Raw genomic sequence first — 20425 nt, 5'->3', positions numbered from 1 at the left:
TTAAACCATTAAAATTGCAGACAATCGAGTTAAACCTTAGGGGAGCTAAGAATGAATTGAGAAGAATTAATGAAGCACGCATAATGAGATATAAACTCAAGGCTCTGGCAGGACTGGTCATTGCTATACCCGTGTTTCACTTTTATAATAATATTCTTTATTAGTGTCACAAGTAGGTTCACAATACACTGCGATGAAGTCACTGTAACAATCCCCTAGTACACAGCATCATTTTGACATAATCTAGACACTGTGGGCGGAACCTTCTGGAAGTAAACAATCTCCTGGCGACAAAACAAAGAAGAGCAGGCATGGTGTCCTGCCTCATTTTTATCCTTCAGCCAGTATCTCAGCACAGATTATCTGATCCTTATCTTGTTGCTTGTTTGTGGGAACTGGCTGTGCGAAAGTTAAGTTGCCACACTTCCAACATCACAATTGTGGGTAGGCTTTGAAGAGGAAATGTGTTTGCAAGACACTTGCCGCTATCTAAATGCAAGTCTTTCTTTCTTAATGCCACACGGATGTTTTGCTTTCAGATGGGTTGAAGATGCTTTGTCAGTATGGTCTCATATAGTTAGTAAACGCTTCAGGAATGTTCTGTGGCAAATTGTGAGTATTGGTCCTACCGCAACCCTTCAGACTAACTTGCTGTGAGGTGAGGATGTATTTGGTGGGTTTCTCTGGCAACTACTGTGTCAAAAATGCAACGTCTAAATCCACCAGTGCCAGTATCACAGGGGACAATACATATTCAAACTGATTGGTCCTTTCAACTGAGGATCCATGTCAATGATTTTGACGTTTTAATACGATTTCAATAAATACCACCCCTTTCGTCTCCACAAAAATGGAATTCTTGCTAATCCACCCTTTCCTCCTTGCTTTCTGGAGGGCGTCTCACGTTCCTCGCATTGTGCCTGAGATTAGAAAGTCATTTGAACAATCTTTTATAATTGATAATGTTACATTTTCTTTTTATTATATACATCGGGCTGGATTCTCCGGTCACCGACGCCTAAATTGGGTTCGGCGAACGGCCGGAGAATCAGAGTTCCCGATCAAATCGGGGCGGTGCCGCTTCCGCGGTGCTCCGCCCCTTCCAAAGCGGCGTACTATAGGAGTATGCCGCGCCACGTAACAACGGCTTCAGGACATTGCCTGAGGCCCGCCCCCCGATGCTCCGCCCCCGACCGGCAGAGTTCCCGACGGCGTGGGTCTCTCATGGTCTCATCCGTCGGGAACTCAATGTGGCGGCTGCAGACTCAGCCCAGCGCCACCACAGTCGGGGTGGGTGGGGGGGGGGGGGGGGGGGGGGGGGGGCCTGATCCGTGGGCAGTGAGCACATTATTCGGGACTGGGGGTACTGTGGGGGTGTGGTCCGGGGCCAGTATCACAGGGGACAATACATATTCAAACTGATTGGTCCTTTCAACTGAGGATCCATGTCAATGATTTAAACGTTTTAATACGATTTCCTCTTCAAAGTGCGAGCCGGCCAAAGTCGGGCGGGGCACTATTTTGCAGGCCAGGCCCGCAGGCTGCATCCACCATGTAGCACGGCGTGGTCGCTGCAGGCCGCTGCCGTGTGCATGTGCGGCCATGGACCCGGCAATTCTCTGGGTGCTCTATCGTTCCCATGCTGGCGTGGAGATATAGCCCCAGAATCGGAGAATCCAGTCCATCATCTTCAATGTTTCTTGCTATTCAAGTCATTAGAAGGGAAAGCAGAGCTTTGATGTATACCAGGATGGCAATCCAATATTGTCCATTTTGCGCCATCACCCAGAGTTAACATTAACCCCACCGTGTGATACATTGAACGCAGTCACTCCATGTTGTAATAGGTGGCATTCTCCAGCTGTTCGCTGGCAGTGGGATGCTCTGGTCCTGCCGACAGTGCACCCCTGCCCATAGGTTTCCCGGCAGCATTGGATGGTTACAATGAGAAATCCCATTGACAAGTGGTGGGTGTAGAGAATCCCACCACCAAATTCTCCGTCCTCGCTGGCAGCAGTAGTGGAGCGGATTCACAACGGAAAATCCCGGCCATCGTCTCCCTCTCCCAGTGCACTTCTCCGTCCTTCAACACACTGGATTCTCTAACATAAGCTTATGTAATGAGGAATATTACAACTGGTGACATTGCGTGACATCCCTCACTCCTCACTAAGTGAATTTACCAAGTCTGTGCTAATGGTGACTTACAGAGACTTGTGAATCTCAATAAGTCCCTTGGCTAAAGATCTAGTTCTAGGACTTGTGCCCTGGTAGAGTGAACATCTGTACCAAGAGGAGTAACATCACCGAACCTCTGAAGTTCTCAACTGGAGTCATCTCCTGGCTCCCCAAAGACTGGCCAACATCTACAAGACACAAGTCAGGAATGTGACGAATACTCTCCACTTGCTTGGATAAGTGCAGCTCCAATAACACTTGAGAAGCTCAACAACATTGAAACAAGGCAGCCTGTTTGATTTAAACCTCTTCCACCACCTTAAACATTCAATCACTGCACCATCAGCGCACAGTGGCAGCAGCGTGTACGTTTTGCAAGATGCAATGCAGCAACTCACCAAGGCTCCTTTGACAGCACCTTCCAAACCCACGACCTCTACCGTTTAGAGGGACACGGGCAGCAGATGCATTGGGACATCACCGCCTGCAATTCCCCATCCAGGTCACACATCATCCCAACTTAGAACTCGGTCAACTTCCTCCACTGTCTCCGAACCAAAGTACTGGAGCTCCTATCCCCAACAGCACAGTGGGGGTGCCTACACCACATGAACAGCAGCAGTTTAAGATGGCAGCTCACCCCCACCTTCTCAGGTGCAATTAGAGATGGGCAGTAAATGCTGGCCTTGCCAGTGATGCCTACATCTAAGAGTCGGTGCAGACTCGATGGACCGAATGGCCTCCTTCTGCATTGTAAATTCTATGATTCTATGAAAAGAAAATCTGTAAGCCTTCCATTCGTCAATAAACCTTTACCAAGTTTGGCTTTATGTAACCCCTCTTTGATTCACCTTGTCACCTCACACTCTATTCAAACTTGGTGATGTGTTTCACCCTCGACCTTAGCCTCTTGTCTACATTTTGCAATTGGGAAAATGTTGGTCCCCGACACTAAATGGGTTAACGTTTTGGGCTTTGTGTGGTACAAGTGTTAATCTACAGGATCAAAGAGATGTGGGCAGAGAGAATACTCTTTGAATTCTAAAAGCTTTTTGGCAGCAATCGTGTGCAGTCCCACATCCGTTTCCTTTGATATTCCAATTCTCATTATTCTGCTTGACAAAAATAAGCATTAATAAACAGCAGCAAGATAATTAAAATAAATCATGCATGCATCCCATGCGGTGACAATCATTAGCATTCACCTGCCAGCTGTGGAAGGTTCGTTGCTGTTACATTTTGCAGCCAGAGTCCCTCCAGTGCAGAAGGAGGCCATTTGGCCCATCGGGTCTGCCACCGACCCTCTGAAAGAGCACCCTACCTAGGCCCACTCCCCTGCCCTATCCCCATAGCCCACCTAACCTGCGCATCTTTGGACACTAAGGGAAATGTAGAATCATAGAATCATAATATTTACAGTGCAGAAGGAGGCCATTTGGCCCATCAAGTCTGCACTGGCTCTTGGAAGGAGCCCTTTACCTAATCCCATACCTCCACCCTATCCCCATAACCCCACATAACCTTTTTTGGATGCTCGGGGCAATTTTGCTTAGTCAATCCACCTAACCTGCACATCTTTGGACTGTGGGAGGAAACTAGAGCACCCGGAGGAAACCATTGCTTACATGGAGAGAACGTGGAAATCCGCACAGACAGTAATCCAAGCCGGGAATCAAACCCTGGAGCTGTGAAGCATCTGTGCTAACCACTGTGCTACTGTGCTGCCCTGGCCAATCCACCTAACCTGCATATCTTTGGACACTAAGGGGCAATATAGCATGGCCAATCCCTAACCTGCACATCTTTGGACACTGAGGGGCAATATTGCATGGCCAATCCACCTAACCTGCACATCTTTGGATACTAAGGGGCAATATAGCATGGCCAATCCACCTAACCCGCACATCTCTACCTCCCCATCATCGCTACCGCCCTTTTGTTACCTTAAAGATCTTCCTTTCTCTGAGTCATGGTTCAGTTTGTCATATCTGTTCTTCACTTTCTAATTCTGTTCCCTTTGCTCCTCTCTACCCCACGCACATTCACTCAGGGTAACACACTGACGACCATGTTTCTCCCTCCTTTCACTGTATTGGGCAGAGAATCAACCAACTTTTTCCCCAGTAGATGCAAATGGTAGAGAAGAACCATCCAAACAGATCACTGTTCACAAAACGTATCAGTAAAGCAACAATAAAAATCTCCGACGAGTGGAAAGATGATTCTAATATTAAGTGAAGTGACCTTTCATCTGATCAACAATACTTACAGTCAGAAAACATTTCATCCAACATTAACATCATCCCACCACTCTCCAAACATTGAACTGACAGGTAAAATGTAAAGCAGACATATTTCTACAAGGGGATATGCAAACTGGTCAGTCATCATATATTGCCTTTTAGTATTTTTTTTGTATGATTGTCAATCTCTCATGGGATTTGCAGACGTCTTCAGCAAAGCTCGGGCTAGAGATTGGGCGATAATGTTAAGTCATATTCCTTTGCCCACTTTTATAATGATGTGGAGATGCCGGCGTTGGACTGGGGTGAGCACAGTAAGAAGTCTTACAACACCAGGTTAAAGTCCAACAGGTTTGTTTCAAACACGAGCTTTCAGAGCACGGCTCCTTCGTGTTTGAAACAAACCTGTTGGACTTTAACCTGGTGTTGTAAGACTTCTTACTGCACTTTTATAATGGAAAGCATCTGGGTAAACTTTCCATGCTGTATTTTTTTATTGATTCATGGGATGTGAACATTATTGACAGTGCCAACATTTTGTTACCCATCCCTAATTGTCCTCCAAAATTGTCCTCAGGTCTGTTAGGGATGAAGTAGGTACTCACTCAGGTCTGTTAGGGATGGAGTAGGTACTCACTCAGGTCTGTTAGGGATGGAGTAGGTACTCACTCAGGTCTGTTAGGGATGGAGTAGGTGCTCACTCAGGTCTGTTAGGGATGGAGTAGGTACTCACTCAGGTCTGTTAGGGATGGAGTCGGTACTCACTCAGGTCTGTTAGGGATGGAGTCGGTACTCACTCAGGTCTGTTAGGGATGGAGTAGGTACTCACTCAGGTCTGTTAGGGATGGAGTAGGTGCTCACTCAGGTCTGTTAGGGATGGAGTAGGTATTCACTCAGGTCTGTTAGGGATGGAGTAGGTACTCACTCAGGTCTGTTAGGGATGGAGTAGGTACTCACTCAGGTCTGTTAGGGATGGAGTAGGTACTCACTCAGGTCTGTTAGGGATGGAGTAGGTGCTCACTCAGGTCTGTTAGGGATGGAGTAGGTACTCACTCAGGTCTGTTAGGGATGGAGTAGGTGCTCACTCAGGTCTGTTAGGAATGGAGTCGGTACTCACTCAGGTCTGTTAGGGATGGAGTAGGTATTCACTCAGGTCTGTTAGGAATGGAGTCGGTACTCACTCAGGTCTGTTAGGGATGGAGTAGGTATTCACTCAGGTCTGTTAGGAATGGAGTCTGTACTCACTCAGGTCTGTTAGGGATGGAGTAGGTACTCACTCAGGTCTGTTAGGGATGGAGTAGGTACTCACTCAGGTCTGTTAGGGATGGAGATCCAAGGGCAGCACGGTGGCCTAGTGGTTAGCACAACCGCCTCACGGCGCTGAGGTCCCAGGTTCGATCCCGGCTCTGGGTCACTGTCAGTGTGGAGTTTGCATATTCTCCCCGTGTCTGCGTGGGTTTCGTCCCCACAACCCAAAAATGTGCAGAGTAGGTGGATTGGCCACGCTAAATTGCCCCTTAATTGGAAAAAATAATTGGGTAATCTAAATTTTAAAAAAAATTAAAAAAAAAAAAAGGGATGGAGATCCAGGGTTTTGACCCTGCGATGAGGGCAGCAACAATGATATAGTTCCAAGTCAGTATGGTGTGTGACTTGGGGGGGAACTTGCATCTAGGACCTTTGTTATTCTAGACGGTAGAGATTGTGGTTTTGGAAGTTGCTGTCGAAGGGAGCTTACCGAGTTTCTGGAGTGCATTTTGCAGATGGTACCCTCTGTTGCCACTTTCCATTATAAAAGTGACCCTATGATTGTGGAGGTAGTGCATACTTAAGGTGGTGGATGGGATGCCAATTAAAGGAACTGCTTTGCCCTGGATTATGTCAAATTTATTGAGTGTTTTCGGAGCTTCATTCATCCAGGCAAATGGAGAATACTGTATTCCATCAGACTCCTGACTTGTTTCTTGTGGATGGTGGCGAGGCTTTGGGGAGTCAGGAGGTGACACTTCTAATGGTGGTCGCCCTAAAGGTTTTCCACAGCTTTTGGTCATTGGAGTGGGGAATCTATTCCTCCTGATATTGCTATCTTGTCATTCTCAGTAATACAGGCCATGGGGCTGGGATATTCAGCACATTTTGTAGTTAAGGAATGCTACTATCATGGTGGACTCGTGATGGAGTGTATGGTTATTGAGTCTAATGACAGGGCGATCACATCAGTTCCTAATGGTGTTTCAGCCTCCTCATTGTGAGTTGAGTTAATGGCTCTACCAGAATAGCAGTGAGAGGAATCTGTTGGAAAGATCAGAGAACTGTTCTATTCTGTGTAGAGAAGGCTAAAGGGAGATGTGATGGAAGAGGATATCCAGGGAAAGAGTAGGGCCCATTAGGGACCAAGGGGACAATCTGTGAGTGGAACCAGAGGACATTGGTAGGGTGTTCAATGAATACTTTACATCCATCTTCACCCAAGAGAATAAGGATGTAGGTATGGAACTCGGGGAGAGAGACTACAAGGTTCTTGAGCAAATTGACTAAGGGAGTGACAAGGTATTGGATGTTTTGGCAGGCTTAAAATTGGAAAAATCTCTAGGTCTGGATGAAATGTGTCCCAGGCTCCTTGGGAGGTGAGGGAGAAGGTCTGACCCAACTTTTTAATTCTTCTCTGGCCACGGGAGAGGTGCGAGAGGACTGGAGAACCAGGAATGTGGTCCCACTTTTTAAGAAGGGTTGTAGAGATAAGCCAGGGAACTACAGGCCAGTGAGTCTCAAGTGAGTGGTCAGGAAACTAATGGAGAAAATACCGACGGAGAGAATCTATCTCCACTTGGAAAGGCAAGGTTTGATCAGGGACAGATTAATGCCATTAATTAAGACCACCCCACTCTTTCCTGTCTCAACCTGCATCCCGAAAACTGGCTGAATTCCCCCAAAATCTCCATAATACCCTCAACACTGCCCACCGGGTCGGTGATATATAATAACAGATTGTCCACATGTAGTGAGAACCTATGTTCGCACTCCCTCGCCTGCTCAATCACTCTCCAAACCCTCGATGCCCCAAGCGGCATTGGCAACGGCTCTGTTGCCAAGGCGAAAAGCAACGGAGAGAGCGAGCACTCGTACAGTGTAGCCCAAAGTATCCCACACTCACTCGGTCCTTCTGCACACTCGCCACCGGCTTCCTGTACAGCAGCCGGACCTAATCCACAAACACCTGCCTGACCCGCCCCAGCACCTCCAACAAATACGCCCACTCCACCCGATCAAAAGCCTTCTCTGCGTCTACTGCCACGACCACCTCAACCTCCTGCCCACCGAAGGCATCAAAATTACATTGAGTAATCTCCGCACATCCACCAACAACTTCCTTCCCTTCACAAAACCCATCTGATCCCCAGATGTCCGCCACTACCGGTCCCTTCCCAACTACACCACACCAACCACACCCTTGCCAGCAACCCTCACCCCCTCCACGCCTCCCATCCTCAAATAAAAATCTAACCCCATCCCCCCCCCCCCACATTCCTCCTGGCAACCCCCCACTTCACTCCCATTAACTAGCCCTCCCAGCTAACATGGTGGCCCCTGCCCAAGGCCTCCAACTTCTCCTCCTCCCTCCAGTTCCCCCCCACTGATCCTCCCAACCGCCAACACACAAAGAGTAACAAAACACACTGACCATCATAGCTCCCCTGCTAAGACCTGCCCCGAGTTACCCACCCTCATGCACTTTGCAAAGCACACAGATCTCCTCCAAAGTTCAATGTCCTCACACTCCTCCCAGTCCATTGTCCCTCATAAAGTCCATCGCCTTCTCTGGCATGTCAAAATAGAGCTCCTGTTTCTGGAATGTCCCCCACAGGCAGGCCGGGTACAAAACCCCAAAAGTCACCTCCGTTTTAAGAGGGCAGCCCTTATCTGAAAAAAATGAAAATGAAAATGAAAATCGCTTATTGTCACGAGTAGGCTTCAAATGAAGTTAATGTGAAAAGCCCCTAGTCGCCACATTCCGGCGCCTGTTCGGGGAGGCTGTTACGGGAATCGAACCGTGCTGCTGGCTTGCTTTGGTCTGCTTTCAAAGCCAGCGATTAGCCCTGTGAGCTAAACAGCCCCTGTTTGAACCCGGCTGTTATCTGTTGAACCCGGCCCTACTCTTCGTCAACTCCGTGCCCAGGTCTTGGTAGAGGTCTTGGTAGAGGTCTTGGTAGAGGTCATACTCTGCGACCTCTACACCTTAAATCCCAACAATCCTCACGTTTTGCCTCCTGGAGCGGTTCGGCAGATCCTCCACCTTCTCCTTCAGCCTCTTCTGGCTTTTCTGCATCACCCCCGACTCCGCCACCAATGAGGCCATCTGCTCCCCCTCCGCCTCCTGCAGCGGCTCTCTGGGGGGTGGTGGCGGGGGGGGGGGGGGGGGGGGGCGTCACCCCCATCCAGGGGTTTCGGGGGATTCCTCTATTCAGGGGGTCCCTGGAGGGGGATGGGCGTTTGGGTCATCCCCGTACTTGGTGGAAGGGAGGGGGACTCAGAATATTTGGAGGTGGGGGGTCTGCTTTGCGATGCTGGGAGGTATGGCCAGTCACGGAACCTCGCTATCGGGCCGCCTGCACAAAATGGCGGCCAGATTGCGGGATCCCTTCGGGAATCTCTCGCATTCCTCATCATGCATAAATTTGCATGGTGGCAGATACTGAAATAATTCCTGATTGAAATCAGTTCCAATTCACCTCTGGCGAGAGAACATCGTCTCCCAAATGGAGAATCCCGGCCAGTGCCTCGTGTTAACATATCATCCAACTAACTGTTGGGAAAGCGGAAAGATCACTTTTCTAAGGACGGCAGGTTGGGCAGTGGTTAGCACTGTTACCTCACAGCGCCAAGGTCCCCGGTTCAAGTTTGCACATTCTCCCCGTGTCTGCTTGGGTCTCACCCCCACAACCCAAAGAGGTGCAGGGTAGGTGAATTGGGCACACTAAATTGCCCCTTAATTGGGAAAAAAAAAAATTGGATACTCTACATTTATTTTAAAAAGAACACTTTTATGACTCAATAATTGGGCTTTATAATTCTCTGCATTCAAAGGACAAAATTGCATTTTCTAACGTCGTTGACAAGCTCAAGAAGCCCGTGAGCTCTTTACAGCCAATTAAGTACTTTTGGAGTGCAGGGATTGTTGATGTGCAGGAAAGGCAACCAATTTGCGCACAGGTAGCTCCCACAAACAGGGATGCCATAACGGCCAAATTTTTTGTCTTTTTTTCAGTGACATTCGCTGAGGGACTTGAGGGGAAACTCCTGGCTCTCCTTCAAAATAGTGCTTCGAGGTAGTTCGAGTCTGAGTGGAATAGACATAGACATAGAATTAACAGTGCAGAAGGAGACCATTCAGCCCATCAAATTGTTCGATCCAAAACACCACAGATCCCCAGGACAGTGCGGAAGGATCAGCCTGGATGTTTACTGAAGCTTCTGCGCTGGGACTTGATGCACAGCCTCTGCTTCAGAAGAGGATGTGCTCCTAAAGGAGCCACACGCTTGTGACTACACCCCGGGGTGTTCCTGAAATAAAAATTTCGTCTCCAGCGAAAAGAAATTTCATTGGATGTTTTCCGACGAGAGGTTGGCTGAATTCTGATATAAAGGCAGAAATGATAGTTCACAATTAATAAATGGATGAATTGGTCAGCCATTTCACTGTGAAGTGTGAAGATCGCAGTGTGTGATGGGGCAGCCTGGCTGACAACAGTGGCTGTACCTCATTACTGTGATTTGTGATAATGCCGAGAGAAGCAATAAGCTGTTAACCTGGGAGCAAATTCTTTCTTTAACGTTCTTCCGACGACTGGGCTCAACCTTAAACCCAGAGCTAGGCTTTCCAAGTCAGGGAGCACTTGTTCACACCATCGGGAGTGGAAATCTGAAACTCTTTCCTCAGAAAATGCTTTCGAGGCTGTGGTGTGGGCAGGGGCAGGGGGGGGGGGGGGGGGGGGGGGTTAGGGTCAGATTTATTGGACATTGAAAAACTGAGATTGGCAGTTTTGTTAGACAAGTGCAATCGATAAAGAACCAAAACCAGTTGTGGAGTGGTAGCAGTGACCGAATCGAATGGTAGATCAGATTTGAGGGGCTCAATGACCAACGCTTGTTTCAATGTTCCTGCGATGGACACATCCACTCCTCAGGAACACTGCCGACTCTGACAAGGAATTGACGTACCTCAACTGGAACGTGTGTTCGGTATTTTCTACTCAGGTTTGCACATATGGCCAAAACTGTGTCGCCATGTCAACACCTGTGACCAGTCAATGATTTCTATTGTATCACACAGCTGAAGCACACAACCTGTCTGGCTTCTGTAAGCATTTTGGGATTCTCTTGCTGATACTGTTTTTTTTGTCAAACTCAATTACCTGAAATATTTTCTTCACTTTTCTTTGCCAATGGTGGCAGTGCATTTGGCTGCCTTGGGCGCTAAGCTCTTCAATTCCCTCCCTGACTCTCAACCTCACTGCCTCCCTCTCCTCCTTTAAGATGCTCCTTAAATCCTACCGTTTTTAAAAAATGTATCCAATTCATTTTTGTTTTCAATTCAGGGGCAATTTAACGTAGCCAATCCACCTCGCCTGCACATCTTTATGTTGTGGGAGCGAAACCCACGCAAACACGGGGAGAATGTGCAAACTCCACACGGACAGTGACCCAGAGCCGGGATCGAACCTGGGACCTCGGTGACCCACTGGGCCACCGTGCTGCCCTAAAACCTACCATTTTGACCAAGTTGTTGATCACCTGTGCTCATATCTCTGTAGTGTCAAGTCCTTTGGACCGATAACACACCTGTGATCTACCAGCTGTGTAGCCAGTCAATGCCCGGAGATTCAGAGATATAACCCGATCTCGCCTGACTTTGCGATCACTATTTTGCAAATCTGAATATTAGAGTGAGACAGTCAATTCACCTTACGGGTGAATTGGAGCTTTGTAGGGGGGGGGGGGGGGGGGGGGGGGGGGCCGGGGGTCGTGTCAGGGCATCACAAGATTGGGCTGCCATTTAAAAATGGCAGCTCGATCGTCTCCTGGACTGAGGAGTTTCATCGAGCGGAATTCTTCAATGCAGGAAAGGGGATGAAGTGCGGCCTGGGTGGGATAGTCCCAGCTGAGGCCTCGAATATAACCAGAGTCCCGGTAGATAGCATGGTGTTTCCCGATGCTGCAAGGAAACACCCAGGTAAACTCTGTTTCCATCCGATGTATGTTTCCGAGAAACATTTAGATGTTGCATTTGGGGTGGAGGGGATAAAAGGATCCGGGGGCGGGAGAGCGGGGGGGGGGGGGGGGGGGTTGAGAAGACGGGATCAGGGTATCGAACTTGATGATCAGCCATGGTGATAATAAATGGTGGAGCAGGCTCGAAGGGCTGAATGGCCTCTTCTTGCTCCTGTTTTCAATGTTATAAGTTCAGGTGGCTGTCCCGAATCATATCAACGGTGGCTGTGAGAGAAATCCCTGGCAGGTGGTTGGTTTGACTGGATCGTTTTTTTTCATAAGTAATTTCCTCAAAAGCTAGCGTCCCCAAACCCCTCCACCAGCAATGCCTGCCAATCACAATCCAGGCTGAGTGTCTTGTTTTTCACTGTTTCTCGATTTTCTTCATCGTTAAAGTAAAGTGGGCGGGCAGCCAATCAAAGGTGTCACTTTCCTGTGATTAAAACATGATTTGCCCGCCAAACAAATTATGCGGTCCTGTAGCGGAGGTAGACGGTGATCGCATCTGGCAAACTCTGCAATCTATTCATAGCAATCGGCTCCTGCCATCCTTGTGGAATTCCTCTTGTGCCTGAGAAACCAGAAGTAATTTGTGGCACTCGGGAATCGAATACGTTTCTGAAATGTACGCTCCAATTAATTGGTCAGTGTTGCCATCATGCAGAACGAACATTGACACTGATGTAGCAGCCAGTGAGAGGGAGACCCGGGGGGGGGGGGGGGGGTGTTGTGTTTTCAATTAACGAACTCTGCGAATTTTAGACTTAAAAAGTTTTCAAAACCAAAGCTACAAGAAATAGGGTTTCCCAATAACAGCAGTATTATTTCTCCAGCAAAATGCAGTGAGTGGAGATACTTTTTTTCAATACAAAACATACACATAAAATTAATCGCAACTATTTAACAGCAGTTCAATCACCATGCATGATTGATGGAAAATTAGTCAATTGTTACATTCTGCCTTCGACTTAGAACATAGAACATAGAACAGTACAGCACAGAACAGGCCCTTCGGCCCTCAATGTTGTGCCGAGCAATGATCACCCTACTCAAACCCACGTATCCACCCTATACCCATAACCCAACAACCCCCCCCTTAACCTTACTTTTTTTAGGACACTACGGGCAATTTAGCATGGCCAATCCACCTAACCCCGCACATATTTGGACTGTGGGAGGAAACCGGAGCACCCGGAGGAAACCCACTCAAGCACGGGGAGGATGTGCAGACTCCGCACAGACAGTGACCCAGCCGGGAATCGAACCTGGGACCCTGGAGCTGTGAAGCATTTATGCTAACCACCATTATATACATATACATACTATGTATGTGTGTGTATACACATGTATATAAATGTATGTATAAATATAAATATATATATATAGCTCATATTAAATTCAGTATGGCCCCGATTTCCCCAGATACCCTCTTGGTGTGGTGCCTTGTACCCCCAACCTGCAGTGCATGGTGTTATTACCTGTAACTTACTGTTCAAATGGAAATTACTTTTGGGCACGCACCACAAATTCACTTAAAGAAAGACTGGCATTTTCTTTACAGCATCTTACCCAATCTCGGGACGTCCCAAAGCACACTGCAGCCGACAAAGTGCTTTTCGGAAGTGCACTCACTATTGTATTGCAAAGTTAATGTGTTCACGTTGCCATGGGGACGAGGGTAGAGGAAGTCATTTTTGAGATCAGGTCACAGGCTTCCCTACAACTTAATGAATAGCACAGGCAGGCAGCAATTTGGTGTGGCTAACAGAGAGAAGAGGCTACTTGGCTTAGTGAGCTACCACAGCCAGATGCATCCTGTAGCTATCTAAGGATTCCATGAGATACATCCTAGCATGGCCAGAATAGAAGAAGAATCGGTACAGGCTATACCGCTGGTGGTGGAAGAAATGCACCGACTTCTGATGAAAGTGCCTGGAGATGGTCATTCGAAGTTACTACTCGGTGAAGCGGAGATACAGGAACCCATTGGCCCATTGGAAGCTGCCAACAACTGTGGGATGCAGGGTAGCATTGTGGATAGCACAATCGCTTAACAGCTCCTGGGTCGGCCAGGTTCGATTCCGGCTTGGGTCACTGTGCGGAGTCTGCACATCCTCACTGTCTGTGCGGAGTCTGCACATCCTCCCCGTGTGTGCGTGGGTTTCCTCCGTGTGCTTTGGTTTCCTCCCACAGTCCAAAGATGTGCAGGTTAGGTGGATTGGCCATGATAAATTGCCCTTAGTGTCCAAAATTGCCCTTAGTGTTGGGTGGGGTTACTGGGTTATGGGGATAGGGTAGAGGTGTTAACCTTGGGTAGGGTGCTCTTTGCAGGAGCTGGTGCAGACTCGATGGGCCGAATGGCCTCCTTCTGCACTGTTAATTCTATAATTCTATGATGTTTTCTGAAAGTAGTATAATTCTGTGGAGAGTGCAATGGGTGATAGCCATATATATAATCTTCAGGAGACGCGAGAAGGTGATCCAAACGGTGCTATGTCTTTTCGTCCGACGTCATTTCGTCCAACGACACTTCGTCCACGTCTTTTGGTCCAATGTCTTTTTGTCTGCACGCCTTTTGGTCCTACGTCTTTTTGTCCGATGATTTTTTTCGTCAAAGACTTTTTGTGACTTGTTACGTTTTTTGGTCGGATGATTTTTTTTGTCAAAGACTTTTTGTAACTTGACATTTTGTAAATAGAAATCTTCTCTAATGCACACAGCAAGGTATAATATGTAATAAAGGATTTTTATTACCGGTCTCTTTCCTTTAACGAGCCTCGTTAAAGGATAGATATTATCGTTCTCTTTCTTAATTCGCCCATCCCGAAATGGCAAAGTTCAGTGTGTCAACGAAGAGCAAAAGGAAGGTAGCTGATGAAAGTAACTACATCTACGATTTTCATTCAAGCAGTACAAACCTAGGAAAAGAATACTGGAGATGTGAGAAAAGAAGGCTGTGTTCAGTTCGGATTCACACGGTAACGGAAAACAATGAGCCGAAAATTATTTATTTTTCTAATGAGCACCTTCATCCAGCTGATGTTGATTCGTTAAATGCTAGAAAAGCAGTTGCAGAAATAAAGCATGAAGCAGTGGAAAACATAGCAGCAAGTTCGCGTAGCATACTAGCGGCCAAGTTTACGCAGCTATCAGAAAATACCTGCTCTCAACTCCCTAGGTTGCCCGTCGTCTCAAGGACTATTCAAAGGTGCCGACAAAAAAATTCTGGATTTCCCGCTAATCCAGCGGCTAGACATGGTTTTGAAATACCTGACAAATATTGTAAACTTGACAATGGCGAACAGTTTCTGAGATACGATTCGGGCGCCGAGGATCAACAGCGCTTACTAGTATTCGCATCAGAAAGTGCTCTTCAGGATTTAGCATCATATCGTCATTGGGCATGTGATGGAACATTCAAGATTGTGCCACAACAGTGGTTTCAACTGTTCTGCATTCATGTACAAGTTAAAGGAAGCAGTTTTCCACGGATCTTTGCATTACTGCCGAATAAAAGAAAGCAGACATACAAATTATTTTTTGACCAATTGAAAATTATGCAACCTAATGCAGATCCGATTGATATCATGGCAGATCTACCGAGAACAAATAATGCCTCTGAGGGGTTTCATTCTGCGATAAAGCGTTCGGCGGGTGGAGCTCATTTGAATATCTGGAGGTTAATCAAAACTCTGAAGGAAGAGGAAGGGTTCATAATAGGCAAAAAGGCTCAAATTCTTCGGGGAGATCAGTCGACTTCATGTACGCGATATAAGAAAATAACTGAACGCCTCAAAAGATTGGTCGTTGAATATGATTCTACAGCAAAAATTGATTTCTTGAGGAATGTTGCATACAATTTACATCAATTTTAAGTAACTTTAAGAATTTTAAAATACGTTTTCCAACTGTATTCTCTAAGTGATGTGATATCTTTCGGGAATTTTAAGCAATTAGTAAACTTTTAGATTTTTTAACTGCATTTTTAGATTTTTTAACTGCATTTTTCAACTTTTGCTGTATTTTACTTGCATTTTATCAATTACTTGCATTTTAGCAATTAAATTCTCATAGTAAACTTTTAAATTTACTTGCTGTTTTGTACTTGCATTTTATCAATTAAATGGTTTTATACGGAGTTTATTTGTAATTGGATAATTGGACAAAAAGACGTTGGACCAAAAGACGTGCGGACAAAAAGACGTTGGACCAAAAGACGTGGACGAAGTGTCGTTGGACGAAGTGACGTCGGACGAAAAGACGCGACACGGATCCAAACATAGGTTTATTTTCTAGTCAAAGGAAAAGGCTTCAACGCGGCATACAGCACATAGGTCCCAACCGTGACTACTGATCACGCCGGTTTTTAAGTGTTGGTTTCATGATCTCTTATTCCACACGGGGTGATCATTGGATCATCTCTGAAGGTATCGTGAGGGTTTTTACAGTATCAAAAAGGAACATCATTTTCTGCAGTTTAAAGTACAAGTTACCAACAACAGGAAAATGCTGCTTAATTGATAATATTTTAGTCATTTGTTACAGTAAAAGTTTTAAAATGGGAAATCGTGCCATGAAGTCTTTCGGCTAGTAACTGGAAGTTCTTTTTAAAAGTTATCGGTCTCTATGGAAATTGCAATAAATAAATCCTAAAAAGCAAATCCTCTTGAATGTATTTTCAGTCCTGGTTAATGAGTAATGTTTTCTTTGGCTTAGATATTGCACATGAGAATCTTCCGCTGACCTTAAATGTGCACACGGACCGGGTAACACCAGACGATGCTCATTCTCCAAATCCCCTGCATTACAGGAATCACCGACAGCGCAGGTTCTCAATGGAGGTACAATGTAGTCTCTCACTTCAGACCCGTGTGTCAATAAATGGCAGGAGGCACGGTTGTGTCACTGGCCTTCAATGTCCAAATGGCCTCCTGGCTGGCTTCCACCAGCCTGAGCTCATCGAAAACGCTCCTGACGTACCCTATCTCCCACCAAGCCCTGTTCACCTATTGCCCCGATGCTCACTGACCTACATTAAATTCCTGATCCACAAATGCTTTGATTTTAAAATTCACATCCACGCTATAAAACCCCTCCATTATCTTACCATTCCCTATCTTTGTAATCTCCTCCAGCCCCACCCCGCTCCGAGAGCTCTGCATCCCTCATATTGTGGCCTCTAGCATCCCACCTATGTTAATCGCTGCCCCATTGGCTCCAATTGGGTCCCACGCTAATTGGGCAGCACGGTAGCACAGTGGTTAGCACAGTTTCTTCACAGCACCAGGGTCGCAGGTTCGATTCCCGGCTTGGGTCACTATCTGTGCGGAGTCTGCACATTCTCCCCATGTGTGCGTGGGTTTCCTCCGGGTGCTCCGGTTTCCTCCCACAGTCCAAAGACGTGCAGGTTAGGTGGATTGGCCATGATAAATTGCCCTTGGTGACCAAAAAGGTTAGGTGGGATTACTGGGTTACAGGGATAGGGTGGGGTCGTGGGCTTGGGTAGTGTGCTCTTTCCAAGGGCTGGTGCAGACTCGATGGGCTGAATGGCCTCCTTCTGCACTGTAAATTCTATGATAAACACCTGAAATTCTCTCCCTAAACCACTGCTTTCGTCTTTCCTCATTGAAGCCACTTGTTTAAACCTACCTTTTCGCTCAAACTTTTGACCTAATACCTCCCTATATGACTCAAATTTTGTTTGATAATGCTGTTGTCGATTGCTTTGGGATGATTTACTAGGTTACAGGTGCTATATAAATGTAGGTCTATTTTGAGAGTCATTCTTGAAGTTTGGGTTTGGATTGCCACAGGAGACTGGCACAGAATTACACAGAACTCACAGGGCAGAGCAGGCCAATCACCCAAACCATCCACCTCATCCTCTCAGGAGATCCTTTCCCCACCGGGGGGCAGCACGGTAGCATTGTGGATAGGACAATTGCTTCACAGCTCCAGGGTCCCAGGTTCGATTCCGGCTTGGGTCACTGTCTGTGCGGAGTCTGCACATCCTCCCCGTGTGTGCGTGGATTTCCTCCGGGTGCTCGGGTTTCCTCCCACAGTCCAAAGATGTGCAGGTTAGGTGGATTGGCCATGATAAATTGCCTTTAGTGTCCAAAATTGCCCTTAGTGTTGTGTGGGGTTAATGGGTTATGGGGATAGGGTGGAGGTATGGGCATGGGTAGTGTGCTCTTTCCAAGAGCCGGTGCAGTCTCGATGGGTCGAATGGCCTCCTTCTGCACTGTAAATTCTATGTATTCGCCTCAGCTGCTCCAAGTGCTGGTGAAATTGAATAAAATGCATGGAAAATCCAGGAGAAACGGGCCATTCAGCCCAACCATGTCATGCTCGTATTTATGCTCCGCTCGAATCTCAGTTGTTCTCTCTTCCTCCTCTACCCCGGCCTCCCTTCCCCATCCCCCTGACCCCAGGACTTCAGCAAGAGACTGTCGCTGCCCATGGATATTCGACTACCCGAGGAATTCCTACAGAAGCTGCAGCTGGACAGCCCACCCCTTCCCAAGCCGCTGAGCAGGACATCCCGGCGAGCTTCGTTGGTGAGTTGGTCACTCCGAGCAGTCAGAGACTCCTGTCTTTCATCACACAGTTTCTGCCGGTTACATAGAGTAGGCATTGGGATACATGGTACTTTTGAAAGTAGGACGTCAGATAGAAACTCGGACAAAGATAAAATACCAGAGACACATCTATGATATGTCAGATGCTGGAAACTTGAAATATAAACAGAAAATGTTGGAACTAGTCAGTGGGTCAGCCAACATTCGACAAAAGGTCATTGATCGGAAACTTGTTAAAAATAAATTTAGAGTACCCAATTCTTTGTTTCCCAATTAAGGGGCAATTTAGCGTGGCCAATTCACCTACCGTGCATATCTTTTTGTTTCAGGTTATGAGGGTGAAACCCATGCAGACACAGGGAGAATGTGCAAACTCCAAACAGACAGAGACCCAGGGCCCGGATTGAACCCGGGTCCTCAGCACCGTGAGGCAGCAGTGCTAATTACTGCGCCACTGTGCCGCCCTCTATCGGAAACTTTATCTCTATTACTTTCCCCACAGATGCTTCCTGACCTGCCAATCACTTCCAGCATTTTCTGTTTTTAATCCATGTCCCGATTAGGCTCGTTGATATAGATGATTAAGGGGCGGTCTAATTCAGGTGCTTAAGGTGTTAGAGGCGTAAATAAGGTATTGCTGGGATTTATACATGGTTTATGGGATCCTTCCAACAAAAAATGATTAAAATTTCCCGGGCACATGCCTGGCAAAGCTTCCGAGGCTGTAGTCTGTCATTGGGGACTCAAACACCAATGAAACAAGGCCTCTTGGGTCGGGTGCAGACTGGGATCTTTCCTGAATACAAAGATGTGCAGGTTACATGGAGTTACTGGGATAGGGCGGGGGGAGTGGATCTAGGTGGAATGTTCTTTCGGACGATCGATGCAGACTTGATGGTCTGAATGGACTATTCCTGTAATGTGGGGATTCTATGAATCCAACCCAGGCAAAAGAGGCTGGATGTTGAGATTTCTGTTCTGGGGGGGGGGCGGGTTGGATTAGACATTGGGCCCTCTGCTCCAAGAGCAAGTACAGAGGTTGTCGGGTGCAGAGGCAGGCTGGCCAGAATGTCTGCCTCTGTGCACAGGTACTGCGTGAGGGAGTTAAATCAAATCCCTCCAGCCCTCACCCCTCTCATCCTCCACACACTCCCCATACCACCTCATGCCCTGTACCCACTCCACATGACCCCATACCCTCTTTGCTAACTCATTACCCTGTACCCAAAGCAAACATTTATTTTAATAATCTAGACACTATTTTCAAACATTTAAAGGGCAGTTATTTTAAATGCCTTGACATTTGCCTGCTCCCTTTGGCAGTGCGTTTTGGACAGTTTTGACAGTTTCAGTGAGCTTGAGCGTTGTGTACACTTTCATGTCTACTTTTAACAATTCCAAAGGGCACCTGACCTCAATTAAAGGGCACCTTACCTCACCCTGATGGTGTTCCGGGACCAAGTCCATAAGGGACCCTGGCTAACCAAATGAATCCTGCAGGTTCAGACCTGGTCTGATCTGCACATTCTGGGTTTCACGCTCCTGGCCTGCCAAAATCCCACTTCAGTGGAAGCAGCTGATGATTTAACCGGCCAGCTTCCTCCGTAGAATGCGTATGCGCGGAGCCTAGCCTCATTTCAACCCCACACCCGCAAAAATAATAAGTGCCAAGTTCGGGAGCAGTACTTTCAATTTCTGGGCTCGTTCGTCATATTTTTTGTGGTGGGGGGGGGATCTGCGTCATGGCCAAAGTCCTGGGCCAAAACACAGAGCGAGGAATGCAGGCTGTAAGAATGAGCGGACTGTCAGCGGACCTAAAACGAGGAGCTGATTTCGCCAATAGGATCGGCTGTTTGCAGGTCGGGGTGACATTTTGATTGTCTGCCCTGATCTCCCCCCCTAGGCTCCCCCCCCTCCCCCCCCCCCCCCCCCGCTTTCATTCTCTCCCACTTTATCTACCCCCCTCACCCCCAACCTTTGCAAGGCCCCGAGGAACCCTAACCCCCTTCACTCCCCTCTAATTGCAAGGCCGTTGCAAGACCCCCCCCCCCCCCGGACCCGAATCCTGACAGCGTCATTGGGGCAACCCTGGCAATGACAGGGTGGCACTGCCAGGGTGCTGGGCTGGCAATGCCAAGGTGTCTGGTTGCCAGGGGG

The 20425-nt window shown here is 47.4% G+C and overlaps 1 protein-coding gene across 3 annotated transcripts in view; it reads left to right on the top strand.

The window, feature by feature from the left end:
- Positions 1-20425, top strand: part of LOC119978562 (cyclin-dependent kinase 18-like) — a 127505-nt gene that overhangs the window by 45427 nt on the left and 61653 nt on the right. For 2 of the 3 annotated variants that reach the window (XM_038820294.1, XM_038820295.1), the window contains 2 exons: positions 16407-16531; positions 18122-18247. In XM_038820294.1, coding sequence (XP_038676222.1) covers positions 16407-16531; positions 18122-18247 — 251 coding nt within the window. The remainder of the gene's footprint in view (positions 1-16406; positions 16532-18121; positions 18248-20425) is intronic. The other variant, XM_038820296.1, reaches the window with a different exon arrangement.

The sequence above is a fragment of the Scyliorhinus canicula genome, chromosome 15, assembly GCF_902713615.1.
Source record: "Scyliorhinus canicula chromosome 15, sScyCan1.1, whole genome shotgun sequence".
Taxonomy (NCBI): Eukaryota; Metazoa; Chordata; class Chondrichthyes; order Carcharhiniformes; family Scyliorhinidae; genus Scyliorhinus; species Scyliorhinus canicula.
The sequence above is the reverse complement of the archived record's forward strand: the minus strand, read 5'-3'. Positions and strand labels throughout refer to the sequence as shown.